Source organism: Capra hircus, chromosome 10 (assembly GCF_001704415.2).
Source record: "Capra hircus breed San Clemente chromosome 10, ASM170441v1, whole genome shotgun sequence".
In the NCBI taxonomy this organism is placed as follows: Eukaryota; Metazoa; Chordata; class Mammalia; order Artiodactyla; family Bovidae; genus Capra; species Capra hircus.
This window is the reverse complement of record NC_030817.1, coordinates 98,833,251-98,847,454: the sequence shown is the minus strand read 5'-3', so window position 1 is coordinate 98,847,454 and position 14,204 is coordinate 98,833,251. Positions and strand designations below refer to the sequence as shown.

Sequence of the window (14,204 nt, the reverse complement as noted above, 5' to 3'; positions counted from 1 at the left end):
AACTATGGACAGAGGTTTGTGACATTGTACAGGAGACAGGGATCAAGACCATCCCCAAGAAAAAGAAATGCAAAAAAGCAAAATGGCTGTCTGAGGAGGCCTTGCAAATAGCTGTGAATAGAAGAGAAGTGAAAGGAAAAGGAGAAAAAGAAAGATACACCCATTTGAATGCAGAGTTCCAAAGAATAGCAAGGAGAGATAAAGCCTTCCTCAGTGATCAGTGCAAAGAATAGAGGAAAACAACAGAATGGGAAAGACTAGAGATCTCTTCAAGAAAATTAGAGATACCAAGGGAACATTTCATGCAAAAATGAGCTCAGTAAAGGACAGAAATGTTATGGATCTAACAGAAGCAGAAGATACTAAAAAGAGGTGGGAAGAATACACAAGAACTGTACAAAAAAGATCTTCACAACCCAGGTAATCACGATGGTGTGATTACTCACCTAGAGCCAGACATCCTGGAATGTGAAATCAAGTGTGCTTTAGGAAACATCCCTCTGAACAAAGTTAGTGGAGGTGATGGAATTCCAGTTGAGCTATTTCAAGTCCTAAAAGATGATGCTGTGAAAGTGCTTCATTCAGTATGCCAGCAAATTTGAAAACTCAGCAGTGGCCACAGGACTGAAAAGGTCAGTTTTCATTCCAATCCCCAAGAAAGGCAATGCCAGAGAATGCTCAAACTACTGCACAGTTGAACTCATATCACACGCTAGTAAAGTAATGCTCAAAATTCTCTAAGCCAGGCTTCAGCAGTATGTGAACTTTGACCTTCCAGATGTTCAAGCTGGATTTAGAAATGGCAGAGGAACCAGAGATCAAATTGCCAACATCTGCTGTATCGTGGAAAAAGCAAGAGAGTTCAAGAACAACATCTATTTCTGCTTTATTGACTATGCCAAGGCCTTTCACTGTGTGGATTACAATAAACTGTGGAAAACTCTTAAAGAGATGGGAATACCAGACCACCTGATGTGCCTCTTGAGGAATCTGTATGCAAATATGGAAGCAACAGTTAAAACTGGACATGGAACAACAGACTAGTTGTGAACAGGAAAAGGAGTACACCCAGGCTGTATATTGTCACCCTGCTTATTTAACCTATATGCCGATTACATCATGGGAAACTCTGGACTGGAAGAAACATAAGCTGGAATCAAGATTGCCAGGAGAAATATCAATAACCTCAGATATGCAGATGACACCACCCTTATGGCAGAAACGAAGAAGAGCTAAAGAGCCTTTTGATGAAAGTGAAAGAGGAGAGTGTAAAAGTTGACTTAAAGCTCAACATTCAGAAAACTAAGATCATGGCATCTGATCCCATCACTTCATGGCAAATAGATAGGGAAACAGTGGAAACAGTGTCAGACTTTATTTGTTTGGGCTCCAAAATCACTGCAAATGGTAACTGCAGCCATGAAATTTAAAGATGCTTACTCCTTGGAAGGAAAGTTATGACCAATCTAGACAGCATGTTGAAAAGCAGAGACACTAGTTTGCCAACAAAGGTCCATCTCATCAATGCAATGGTTTTTCCAGTAGTCATGTGTGGATGTGAGAGTTGGACTGTAAAGAAAGCTGAGCGCCCAAGAATTGATGCTTTTGAACTGTGGTGTTGGAGAAAACTCTTGAGAGTCCCTTGTAATGCAGGAAGATCCAACCAGTCCATCCTAAAGGAGTTCAGTCCTGAGTATTCATTGGAAGGACTCATGTTGAGGCTGAAACTCCAACACTTTGGCCACCTGATGTGAAGAGCTGAGTCATTTGAAAAGACCCCTGATGCTGGGAAAGATTGAGGGCAGGAGGAGAAGTGGACAACAAATGGTTAGATGGTTCGATGACATCATTGACTTAGTGGGGATGAGTTTGAGTAAACCCTGGGAGTTGGTGATGGACAGGGAATCCTGGCATGCTGTGGTCCATGGGGTTGCGAAGAGTCAGACACGACTGAGCAACTGAACTGAACTGAACTGAACCAGTACACTGTTATGTTAGTAATACTTACTAAAATACTAAGGATACTAGCATTTTAATATGGCCATGTTTAATTGTATAAAAGATTTGTAATTGAACATTTTTTTTTTTAAAAAGGGTTTCTCCAAAGACACTTCTGACATTTTGCACAAATGGGGTACTGCTTCGTACACTGATGGCAGGAGATAGTACATTGTCAACTGTGACACATGTTATTGTGGTAAGATATTTAAATTTAAATAGATAATTAAGATTTTGGAATAGGATATAAGTGAGAACAAATTCTTTTTTAAAGCAGGCTGTTTTAATCAAGTTACTTTTTATTTTCTATAATTATTAGAAATAAATATTTATATTAAATAAAGATATTCTTGCTGTTAGTTTTCGTGAGTGAAAATAGATAGCTTTGTAAAAAGTGCTTCTTATATATAAAAATGATACATGTATTTCGAGTCTCCAGAATAATGAGTTTTCTTTTTTCTCTGTGCTTAGTCATCTATTTTCTCTTCCATATCTTAGGAGAATACTTAAAGTCAGCTAACTTCCTGGTATGCTGCTAAAGTAACTAGCTGCTGATGAAATAAGTAGATGAATTAGCACCTTATTAAAGAATTCTAAGCTTTTATCCAGTTTGTGTCAGAAAACTTAGATTAAGTTTTATAAGCTTGTGATAAGCAGCTTTTGGAAATTTATTAGTTCTCTGCATTCAAACCACAATATGCACCTGGTCCTGATGCTAACAGAAGCATATTTAAATAGATTTTATATTTATTAAAAGTATATTAAATTAGACTGTAGTCATTCAGAATTTGTTTTAGTTTCTGCAGTTTTACATTCTGTGGGAAAAAGGGCAATACGTTACCCACAGAGGATTGTTACTATCTGAGTATTTCTAAATTGTCCGTAAAACAAAATTTTCACTAATTGACTGTTTCCACCTTTAACTTGATTTAGTGTGAAACTCAGCAGTGCCACAGTTTTAAAGACTTCACTTATTTTATGTTTTAACTGTTCCATGGTTTGTTTATTGTAGGATGAAGTTCATGAAAGGGATCGATTTAGTGATTTTTTACTTACGAAGTTAAGAGATTTACTGCAGAAGCACCCAACTTTGAAACTAATTCTTTCTAGTGCTGCCTTAGATGTAAATCTTTTTATAAGATATTTTGGGAGCTGTCCAGTGATATATAGTAAGTAAAATCATCAGATTTCTTCAGGATTTTACAAAAGAATTCTCTTTTGGCTTGATTTTATTTATTGAAATAGAAATATTAAGGAGTATTCTGATGTATAGGGCATCCTTTTCTGTTTTCTCTGAGATGTGCTTAATTGGTCATCTCCGTATATTTTCATCCTCTCCTTTTTCACTCTTTGGTATTGTGTAGTGAGCCATTTTTCTAGTCTTAAAAGGAGATATGTTTTAATTTTGTATTCCTCTTTAAATTCTCTCTTACAGCTTCACCTTTATTGCTAGACTGTTTAACAGAGTAGTTGTATTCCCATGTTTACTTCCCATGTACTTCTGAATATGTTGCCCCTGAACTTTTGTCCTTACCCTTTAATCATACCTGATTTTTCCACCAGTCTTTAAAAAAATTATTAATTTTCTTCTCAAAAATTGAAAAAGTTGTGTTTACTTCAGTGTGTTTACCTCAGTTCAAACATGTAGGATATAGTTCATTATATTGAACAGCTGCTTTTGTATTTCCTAATATGAATGTACCATGATTTATTTAACCATTTCTTAATTTATAGACATTCACATTGGTCCTGGATCCTTCCTTTTGCCAACTATAAACCATGTTGTTATGAGCATCCTCATACACATATTCTTTTTTATGTATATATATGTACTCTTATTTCTGAGAATAGATTCTTAAAAGTGAAATTGTTGAGTAAAAAAGTATGTCTATTTTTAATTTTAGCAGTAATATGGTTTTACCATTTTACTTTTCCGAAAGGCTGAAATGATTTACATTTCTGAAGTTTATGGGGCTGTTCATTTATGCATTCTTAACAGTGATGTTTTGAAATTGATTTAATTGCCAAGACTGTTATTCAAATTTTATATAAAAATATTACTTAAAATTGCTATAGTATTTCTCATACTCATTCCCCCTTTTTTGGTGGAAAGCTCATCTGTTTGCCAGCACTGCTTCCTAAGTCTCATTCTCTGTTATAGCCTGTACTTTCTTGGTCTCCTCTGTGGGCTTCTTTTGCATGATGCTTAAATATTGGTATTTTTGAGGATTATTCCCATGATCCATTCTTTTTTTCTCTTCCTCTCTTCTTTTCCCTCCCCTTTCCCTTCTTTCCCTTCCTTTTTTGACTTCTTTGCTTTTTCTCTTTCCACTCTATGCTGCTCTCTACTTGATACTGGGAATGCATAGTTTGTTTCCCTGGAAGATCTCATTCTTGCCCTTGACTTCTACTTCCTCTTATATAGATGACTCCTGAATCTTTATTTCCCAATTTAACCTGTTCTCCAGAGCTTTGGACTTAGGAGGTTTATAAGCAATTCACATCTAATATGCCCTAACTGAATACTAATCCTTTCTAAAAAATATATAAGCAACTCCTTCAGCTCAATTCCAGAAAAATAAATGACCCAATCAAAAAATGGGCCAAGGAACTAAACAGACAGTTTTCCAAAGAAGACATACAGATGGCTAACAAACACATGAAAAGATGCTCAACATCACTCATTATCAGAGAAACGTAAATCAAAACCACAATTAGGTACCATCTCACGCCGGTCAGAATGGCTGCTATCCAAAAATTAACAAACAGTAAATGCTGGAGAAGGTGTGGAGAAAAGGGAACCCTCTTATACTGTGGGTGGGAATGCAAACTAGTACAGCCACTATGGAGAACAGTGTGGAGATTCCTTAAAAAACTGGAAATAGAACTACCATATGACACAGCAATCCCACTGCTGGGCATACACACCGAGGAAACCAGAGTTGAAAGAGACACATGCACCCCAGTGTTCATTGCAGCTCTCTTTACAATAGCCAGGACATGGAAGCAACCTAGATGTCCATCAGCAGATGAATGGATAAGAAAGCTGTGGTGCATATACACAATGGAGTATTACTCAGCCATTAAAAAGAATACATTTGAATCAGTTCTAATGAGGTGGATGAAACTGGAGCCTCTTATACAGAGTGAAGTAAGCCAGAAAGAAAAACACCAATACAGTATACTAACACATATATATGGAATTTAGAAAGATGGTAACAATAACCCTATATGCGAGACAGCAAAAGAGACACAGATGTATAGAACAGTCTTTTGGACTTTGTGGGAGAGGGAGAGGGTGGGATGATCTGAGAGAATAGCATTGAAACATATATATTATCATATATGAACAGATGCCAGTCCAGGTTCGATGCATGAGACAGGGTGCTCAGGGCTGGTGCACTGGGATGACCCTGAGGGTTGGGATGGGGAGGGAGGTGGGAAGGGGGTTCAGGATGGGGAACACATGTACACCCATGGCTGATTCATGTCAATGAATGGCAAAAACCACTACAATAATTGTAAAGTAATTAACCTCCAACTAAAAGAAATAAATTAAAAGAAATAAAAAGAATATATTAAAAAAATAGATAAAAAATCTGCTTCTTCTGTGTTGCCTGTTTTAGTTAATCATACCATTGACCAAATGACCTAGGTCACAACCTGTAGGACTTTTTGTTCATAAGACCAACCTAGACAGCATATTAAAAAGCAGAGACATTACTTTGCCAACAAAGGTCCGTCTAGTCAAGGCTATGGTTTTTCCAGTAGTCATGTGTGGATGTGAGAGTTGGACCATAAAGAAAGTTGGGCACTGAAGAATTGATGCTTTTGAACTGTGGAGTTGGAGAAGACTCTTGAGAGTTCCTTGGACTGCAAGGAGATTCAACCAGTCCATCCTAAGGGAAATCAGTCCTGAATGTTCATTGGAAGGACTGATGCTGAAGCTGCAACTCCAACACTTTTGCCACCTGATGTGAAGAACTGACTCTTTGGAAAAGACCCTATTCCTGGGAAAGACTAGAGGCAGAAGGAGTAGGGGATGACAGAGGATGAGATGGTTGGATGGCATCACTGATTCGATATACATGAGTTTGAGCAGTCTCTGGGAGTTGGTGATGGACAGGGAAGTCTGGCATGCTGCAGTCCATCGCATCACAAAGAGTCGCACACGACTGAGCAACTGAACTGAAGGCACATAAAATTTATGCATCTGCTAATGGAAGCTCATTTTGGCAACTAACATTTGACATGTATAAAACCAAACCCCAACTCCCATAAGCCAACTTGTTTTTCTTTAGCTTTCCTTGTCAGCCTCGGAGAATGACATCTTTGTCTATCCGGTTTTTTAAGCTAGACTTTTAAGAGCTGTGGTTGACACTTCCTTATCATTCCTCCATATTTAATCTAATGCTGATTTCTGTGGATTTTACTTCCTGTCTATCTAGAGTTTGTCTGTCTCCTTCCATTTTTACTGTCACCAGTCTTATTCAGGTTATTGTCCTCTTCAGCCTGAACAATTGTAATTGCCCCTACCTGGTCTGTTTCTCTACTCTGCTCTCTTAAATCCATTCCCCAGGTTTCAGCCAGAGTGTTGTTTTCTGAAGTGTAATTTTGATGATTTAAATACTCTCATGAGCTTAAACTTTGAACAACCTTTATCTCAGAACAAAGACCTAAACCCTTAATAAGACCTGTTTTTTTGGCCTCATCTTGAACTATAGCCCCCTCTACACACCACTCCTCACATCATGTTCCAAATAGCTTGGCTTTTTAGTTCCTTGAGACCATCATACTCTTTCACACGATAGGGCCTTTGTGCGTACTGTTTTGTGTGTTTTTTTTTTTTTTTTCCTTCTTCATATTGCACTGTTTCCTCTCTGTGTAGCTTAATTATTTTGTTTACCTCCTTCTCTTGGTTCTCATTTTTCTCAGTGAAGATGTTTTTCTCATCTCATTCAAGTTCTCCTATTATGTACTGTCATGGTATCTTGTACTTCTCTCTCACAGGACTTTTCGCAACTTTATTTTTACATTGTTGTTCTGAATTGCTGGATTAAGGTCTGACTCTCCTGCTAGACTGCAGTCTTTAAGCTCCAGGAGAACAGGAAGAACTCTGTTTCTACTTGCCGTTTATATTCCTAGTACCTAGTATAATGCCAAACACACAAGTGAATAGCAAACATTGGAAAAAACATGCAAATAACAGTTGTCTATCAAAGTTATATTTAAAGGGCAATATGAGGATTACTTGATCTATGGAATTGCCTTTGGATTAATACTCAGATTTATTAATTTGAGAATCTTATGTTTTTATGCAAATTACCTCTAAGATGCAAGTTGACTATTTAAAATACTCCTATTATTTAGTACAAGGAAGACCATTTGAAGTAAAAGAAATGTTTTTGGAAGACATTTTAAGAACTACTGGATATACAAACAAAGAAATGTTAAAATACAAAAAGGAAAAACAACGAGGTAAGCTCTTTATCAAACAAATAAAAAAGAAAGTTACTATTGATACTGACTTTTTAGAGTACTCCAGTCTTATACTGTGCATATACAAAGATACTTGAAAGTATTTCTCTCTGTGTATAGTTGTAGAATATTATATTAGACTACTGTCCCAAATGGACCTTTTATATTGTGGTTTATGTCCAAAAGTTATAATCTATGGAGAGGAATTGAAAAGGAATGCCAGAGCTGGATAGGCCGAGTGTCTGCATCCAGAGATTCAGCCACAGTTTTAAGGAGGGAGAAGATGATATGCTGGCTGTCCCCCAGCATATGTTACAGAGTGGGAGCAAGAGGTAGGTGAAGAAAGAAGAGAGTTGTATGTAAGTGATGAAAGGCTCATCTTTCTTATAACTGTTGAGTTCTTCAAATCTTGAAATTGTTATCAGTTGCATCTGAATTTTGAATGTAGCATGATCTGCCTATTACTATATCTCTTGTGATTTATGCTATATGTCCACTTTTGAATTAAGGTTAAGTTCCTTCTGGTTACTTTTAACTACATTATTCATGATGGAATACTTGACTTCAAGTTTTGATTCCTTTGTTTAGTTAGTATAACTTTGGACAAATGATGTTAAATTCTTTGGATTTTGCTAAAAAAAGCAATTGGCAATGCCTGTTTCACAGTGCGATGTTGAATCAGTAATACGTAACATTATAAAATTTCTGGCTCTGATTATATAACTTGTATCTCAAACAACTAGCATGGTGGTAGAAGTTCAGTAAATGATTTCCTTCAAAGTGCTGTGCGGATATTAGTCATTGGTTTAAACAATATTTGTTACATGGATAAAATACTGTTCATTAAATTTTGTACTTTTATAGAAGTAAACTTCTTACCAGTAGATGAACAGATGAAGTTTTTTAAAGCAGTTTCATGTCTCCTTTTGGTTCAACATAACATGTTTTATTCTTTGGAGGCAATGCCAAAGAATGTTCAAACTATTGCACAATTGCACTCATCTCACACACTAGTAAAGTAATGCTCAAAATTCTCCAAGCCAGGCTTCAGCAATACATGAACCATGAACTTCCAGATGTTCAAGCTGGTTTTAGAAAAGGCAGAGGAACCAGAGATCAAATTGCCAACATCTGCTGGATCACGGAAAAGGCAAGAGAGTTCCAGAAAAACATCTATTTCTGCTTTATTGACTGTGCCAGAGCCTTTGACTGTGTGGATCACAATAAACTGTGGAAAATTCTGAGAGAGATGGAAATACCAGACCACCTGACCTGCCTCTCGAGAAACCTATATGCAAGTCAGGAAGTAACAGTTAGAACTGGACATGGAACAACAGACTGGTTCCAAATAGGAAAAGGAGTACATCCAGGCTGTATATTGTCACCCTGCTTATTTAACTTATATGCAGAGTACACATGAGAAACACTGGGCTGGAAGAAGCACAAGATTGCTGGGAGAAATATCAGTAACCTCACATATGCAGATGACACCACCCTTATGGGAGAAAGTGAAGAGGAACTAAAAAGCTTCTTGATGAAAGTGAAAGAGGAGAGTGAAAAAGTTGGCTTAAAGCTCAACATTCAGAAAATGAAGATCATGGCATCTGGTCCCATCACTTCATGGGAAATAGATGGGGAAACAGTGGAAACAGTGTCAGACTTTATTTTTTGGGCTCCAAAATCACCGCAGATGGTGACTGCAGCCATGAAATTAAAAGACGCTTTCTCCTTGGAAGGAAAGTTATGACCAATCTAGACAGCATATTAAAAGGGAGAGACATTACTTTTCCAACAAAGGTCCGTCTAGTCAAGTCTATGGTTTTTTCAGTAGTCATGTATGGATGTGAGGGTTGGACTGTGAAGAAAGCTGAGTGCTGAAGAATTGATGCTTTTAAACTGTGGAGTTGGAGAAGACTCCCTTGGACTGCAAGGAGATCCAACCAGTTCATCCTAAAGGAGAGCTTCATTGGAAGGACTGATGCTAAAGCTGAAACTCCAATACTTTGGCCATCTCATGCGAAGAGATGACGCATTGGAAAAGACCCTGATGCTGGGAGGGATTGGGGGCAGGAGGAGAAGGGGACGACAGAGGATGAGATGGCTGGATGGCATCACTGACTCAATGGACATGAGTTTGGGTAAACTCTGGGAGTTGGTGACGGACAGGGAGGCCTGGCGTGCTGCGATTCATGGGGTTGCAAAGAGTCGGACATGACTGAGCGACAACTGAACTGAACATGTTTTATTGAATGTTTCTAATTAATTTTAAAAAAAGTAACTTTAAGGCCAACTTTTAGATATTTTCAAATTCACTTAATTCTTTTAAAGAAATGTATTTCATAAAACAAAGAATGTATCAACTTATTTTCTTTGGTAATTAATTTAGAGGAAAAACAACAAACCACACTTACAGAATGGTACTCAGCTCAAGAGAATACTTTCAAGCCTGAATCTCAGAGACAGAGAGCTATCCCAAATGTGACTGAAGAGTATGATTTATTGGATGATGGTGGTGACGCTGTCTTCAGTCAGCTGGTAAGACCTCAGTGGTTTTACACTGATAGTTTGAGTGAAAATTGTGTACTTTAAACAATATTTTATGAGATTATAATTTTTATTACATTATTAAAGCATAATTCCCTTACTTTATCTTAGACTGCAACACATTTTTCAGAATAACTTTCTATAAACTCTTTTTTTCAAGTAATGCAACATCTTTTATTGTTTCATTCTGAGTTAAAATTATTTCAATATTTTCTATTAATTGTTTCAAGAAAATATAGTTATTATGTATATACATTATCATTGCTTGATATTTTGTCATGTCAAAAATAAAGGACCTATGATCTAAGCAATATAAGATTAGCTAAGTTAGGAAAAAACTGAGAAAGGACTGTTGGTATTAAGGCAAGTATAATCAAGACCAGGGTTTCCACCAGAAAGCTATGTGACTGTAAAGTCAGTTACCCATTATAGAGCTCAGTTTCTTCTTCTTTTCTCCCTTTTATTTTGCCACAGAATCTTTCACAAAATCTTTTTTTGTAGACGTCCTGCCTGCTCATCCCTCACTCTCCAGCTCTAGCCCCTAGTTGGGGCTTTTGCTACTTTGGGTTCCATGCCTATTTGAAAACAAACTAATGAATTTCCTAGGTTCCTTCTGGTCTTTGATTGTGGTTTAGAATTCTAAAGGACTTCCCTGGTGGCTCAGATGGTATAGAATCTGCAGGCAGTGCGGGAGACCTGGGTTCAATCCCTGAGTTGGGAAGATGCCCTGAAGGGCATGACAGCTCACTCTGGTATTCTTGCCTGGAGAATCCCCATGGGCAGAGGAGCCTCACAGGTTACAAGAGTCAGACACAACTGAGCAACTTTCATTCAGAGTTCTTAAAAAGGCATTGGTGATTAAAACAATGGCTGGGACTGTGTACTTTTTAGAAAAGGAATTAAACTGTATTGAGCATGAGAATGCAAATATGCTTGGCCGTTTTCTCTCATTGTTTAAAGTTCTGATGCATCCTAATGAACTATTCTTGTAAAGAACGTATACTTTTAAAGAATGCTTGCTGCTGCTACTGCTAAGTCACTTCAGTCGTGTCTGACTGTGCGACCCCATAGACGGCAGCCCACCAGGCTCCCCCATCCCTGGGATTCTCCAGGCAAGAACACTGGAGTGGGGTGCCATTTCCTTCTCCAATGCATGGAAGTGAAAAGTAGAAGTGAAGTCGCTCAGTTGTGTCCGACCCTCAGCGACCTCATGGACTGCAGCCTACCAGGCTCCTCTGCCCATGGGATTTTCCAGGCAAGAGTACTGGAGTGGGGTGCCATTGCCTTAAAATTATTATTTAATGTTGGGAATATCCATTTGGTTCAGTGAATGGCATTTTGATTCTGTAAATTAGTGATTCTTAAGCCTGGCTACATATTAGCATCTCCTGACCAACCTAGATAGCACATTCAAAAGCAGAGACATTACTTTGCCGACTAAGGTCCGTCTAGTCAAGGCTATGCTTTTTCCAGTAGTCATGTATGGATGTGAGAGTTGGACTATGAAGAAAGCTGAGTGCCGAAGAATTGATGCTTTTGAACTGTGGTAATGGAGAAGACTCTTGAGAGTCCCTTGGACTGCAAGGAGATCCAACCAGTCCATTCTGAAGGAGATCAGCCCTGGGATTTCTTTGGAAGGAATGATGCTAAAGCTGAAGCTCCAATACTTTGGCCACCTCATGCGAAGAGTTGACTCACTGGAGAAGACTCTGATGCTGAGAGGGATTGGGGGCAGGAGGAGAAGGGGATGACAGAGGATGAGATGGCTGGATGGCATCACTGACTCGATGAACGCGAGTCTGAGTGAACTCCAGGAGTTGGTGATGGACAGGGAGGCTTGGCGTGCTGCGATTCATGGGGTCGCAAAGAGTTGGACATGACTGAGCGACTGAACTGAACTGGACTGAGGAACATTTAAAGTCCTGTGGAATCTGGCCTCCATCAGAGATTCTGATGTACTTGCTCTGGGGTGGGTCTTGGCTTCAGTGTTGACAAGTTCCAGGTGGCATTTCCTCTGTGGGACAGTTGGGAGAAAAGACCACTGATCTGCAGGTATATTTAGCAACATTGTGTCAGAAGCACAGTTAATATTGTGACTAGATCATACTGCCTTGTTGACAAGCTTATTCTCAGGTAAAAGATGAATGTGAAAACAAGATACAGTATTGGAAATGATAATGTTTATGATGAAATGACAAACTTTTATATCAAATCCTTTGATATTACACTGTATGACTAATAGTTCTTATGGTCATTATGGCCATCTTATGTTCTTTGTCAGCAAAGGTTAGGTAATTTATAATCTTGTTTCTTTTTGAAGACAGAAAAAGATGTGAATTGCCTTGAACCATGGTTAATAAAGGAAATGGATGCTTGTCTTTCTGACATATGGCTGCATAAAGATGTTGATGCCTTTGCTCAGGTCTTTCACCTTATTTTAACTGAAAATGTTAGTGGTAAGTGTAAATTATTTCAGTTTTTTAAATTACTCTTGCAGCTATTTATTATGATAGAGATATAGTTTAATTAATAAAATTCAAGATTCACTTTTTGTTCACCACCAATAATTTGTTCTTTTGGAGTACTTATTTCAGATGTACAAGTGAGGATTTTTCTTATTAGCATAGTAGAATAGATATTGTGCAATAGAATAGTATTATATTAAATCAAGGATTCTTAACATAATGTCTCCAGAACAGTTTTATGGGGTCTGTGAATATATGATAATTATATGCAAAAGTGTTTTTATGTTTATAAGATTTGTGATATAAATATACTCACCCCCAAATCACCCCTCTTCCTCCTTGACAATCCAAATATCTTGGATTTTCAAAGAGATTTATGATTTCAAAACAGGGAAAAACGTTAATATCTTTTGCTCTAGATTATTCATTCAATAAGTGAAAAATTTTAGTATACCCTTAGTTATTTAGGCTCAAGTTCTGAATCACATGTACCTGCATTATATCATGTGACATTTTCATTAATGATTTACTCTGATTTCATTCACTGATTATAATGGATATTAATAAGCAGAGGTGAGTTTTAGAACCCTAAAGGCTTTTAGGCAAAAGGTAGAATGATGGTAATGGAAGGTCAGTACTGAAAGGGACTTAGTTGTCAAATTGAACTTCTCAGCATTATTATAATTGACCACTCCCTTCTTGAAATATGTTCTTCAGTTTACTTCTGATATTCCATACTTGATTTATTTTTTTCTCATCACTTTGACTGGTGGGTCTTGGTTTCCTTGGCAGGATTTTTGTCTCTTTCTTGACCTCCAAATATGAAATGTCCTAGCCCTCAGTCCTTAAATTGCTTCTCTTTACGCTTACTCCTGAGTTGAATCTCATCTAGTCGTAGCTTTAAATATTTATTTAAAATGACTCCTAACTTTATGTCATCTCCAATCCTGACCTCTCCCCTCACTTCAGTATACCTCACTACTTGACATCTCCAGTTGGAAGTCTGTTAGAGGAATAAAAATAGATTTACGCCAAACAACTTGATTTTCTATCTCCTAACCTCTCTTTCAACCTGCTATTTCGTGAATGTTCCTCTAGTGATCATTATCAGTTTTAGACCCCATTAAAAATACAAGTGCTTGGCCATCCCAGGCACACTGAATCTAACCTTAGGGTACTACCATTCACCTAGTTGCTAAGGTAACAAAATATAAAATCATCCTTGACTTTGCTCTCATACCTCACGTGTAATCCATTATCAAATCTTGTTAGTTTTACTTTATAAATAAATCCTGAATCTCACCATATTTTACTGCCTATACTGCTGCCATCCTAGCCCAAGTCAACATTTTTTTCCTGGACTGTTACACTGACCTATTAACAGCTTCTGTTCTTATGTTACTTATAGTCTGTTCTCCAGAGAACAGTTGGATTGATCCTTTTGAAAAGGAAATTGGATCATGCTACTTCTCTTCTCTCAATTTTCTGATGGCTTTCAGTTATACTTTGAATAAAAATCAAAGTCTTTTCCCTTGATTTAGTCTCTGATATTCTTTTTAAATCTCATTTTCTACTGTTTGCCTTGTTCACTATAATTTAGCCACTCTTATCTTCTTGCTCTTCATATATGCTGTCTCATTCCCATCTTTGGGCCTTTGCTTTTGTTGTTTTTTTATGCTTGAAATGATCTAATATGGTCCAATGCCTACTTCATTTAGG

General features: G+C 37.5%; 1 protein-coding gene across 1 annotated transcript in view; it reads left to right on the top strand.

Moving 5' to 3' along the window:
- The window catches only part of YTHDC2 (YTH domain containing 2), a 71,012-nt gene that overhangs the window by 14,441 nt on the left and 42,367 nt on the right, over positions 1-14,204 (top strand). Inside the window, exons 6-10 of the mRNA XM_018053734.1 lie at positions 2,095-2,197; positions 3,011-3,167; positions 7,369-7,476; positions 9,863-10,011; positions 12,341-12,476. Of these exons, the coding sequence (XP_017909223.1) occupies positions 2,095-2,197; positions 3,011-3,167; positions 7,369-7,476; positions 9,863-10,011; positions 12,341-12,476 (653 nt within the window). The remainder of the gene's footprint in view (positions 1-2,094; positions 2,198-3,010; positions 3,168-7,368; positions 7,477-9,862; positions 10,012-12,340; positions 12,477-14,204) is intronic.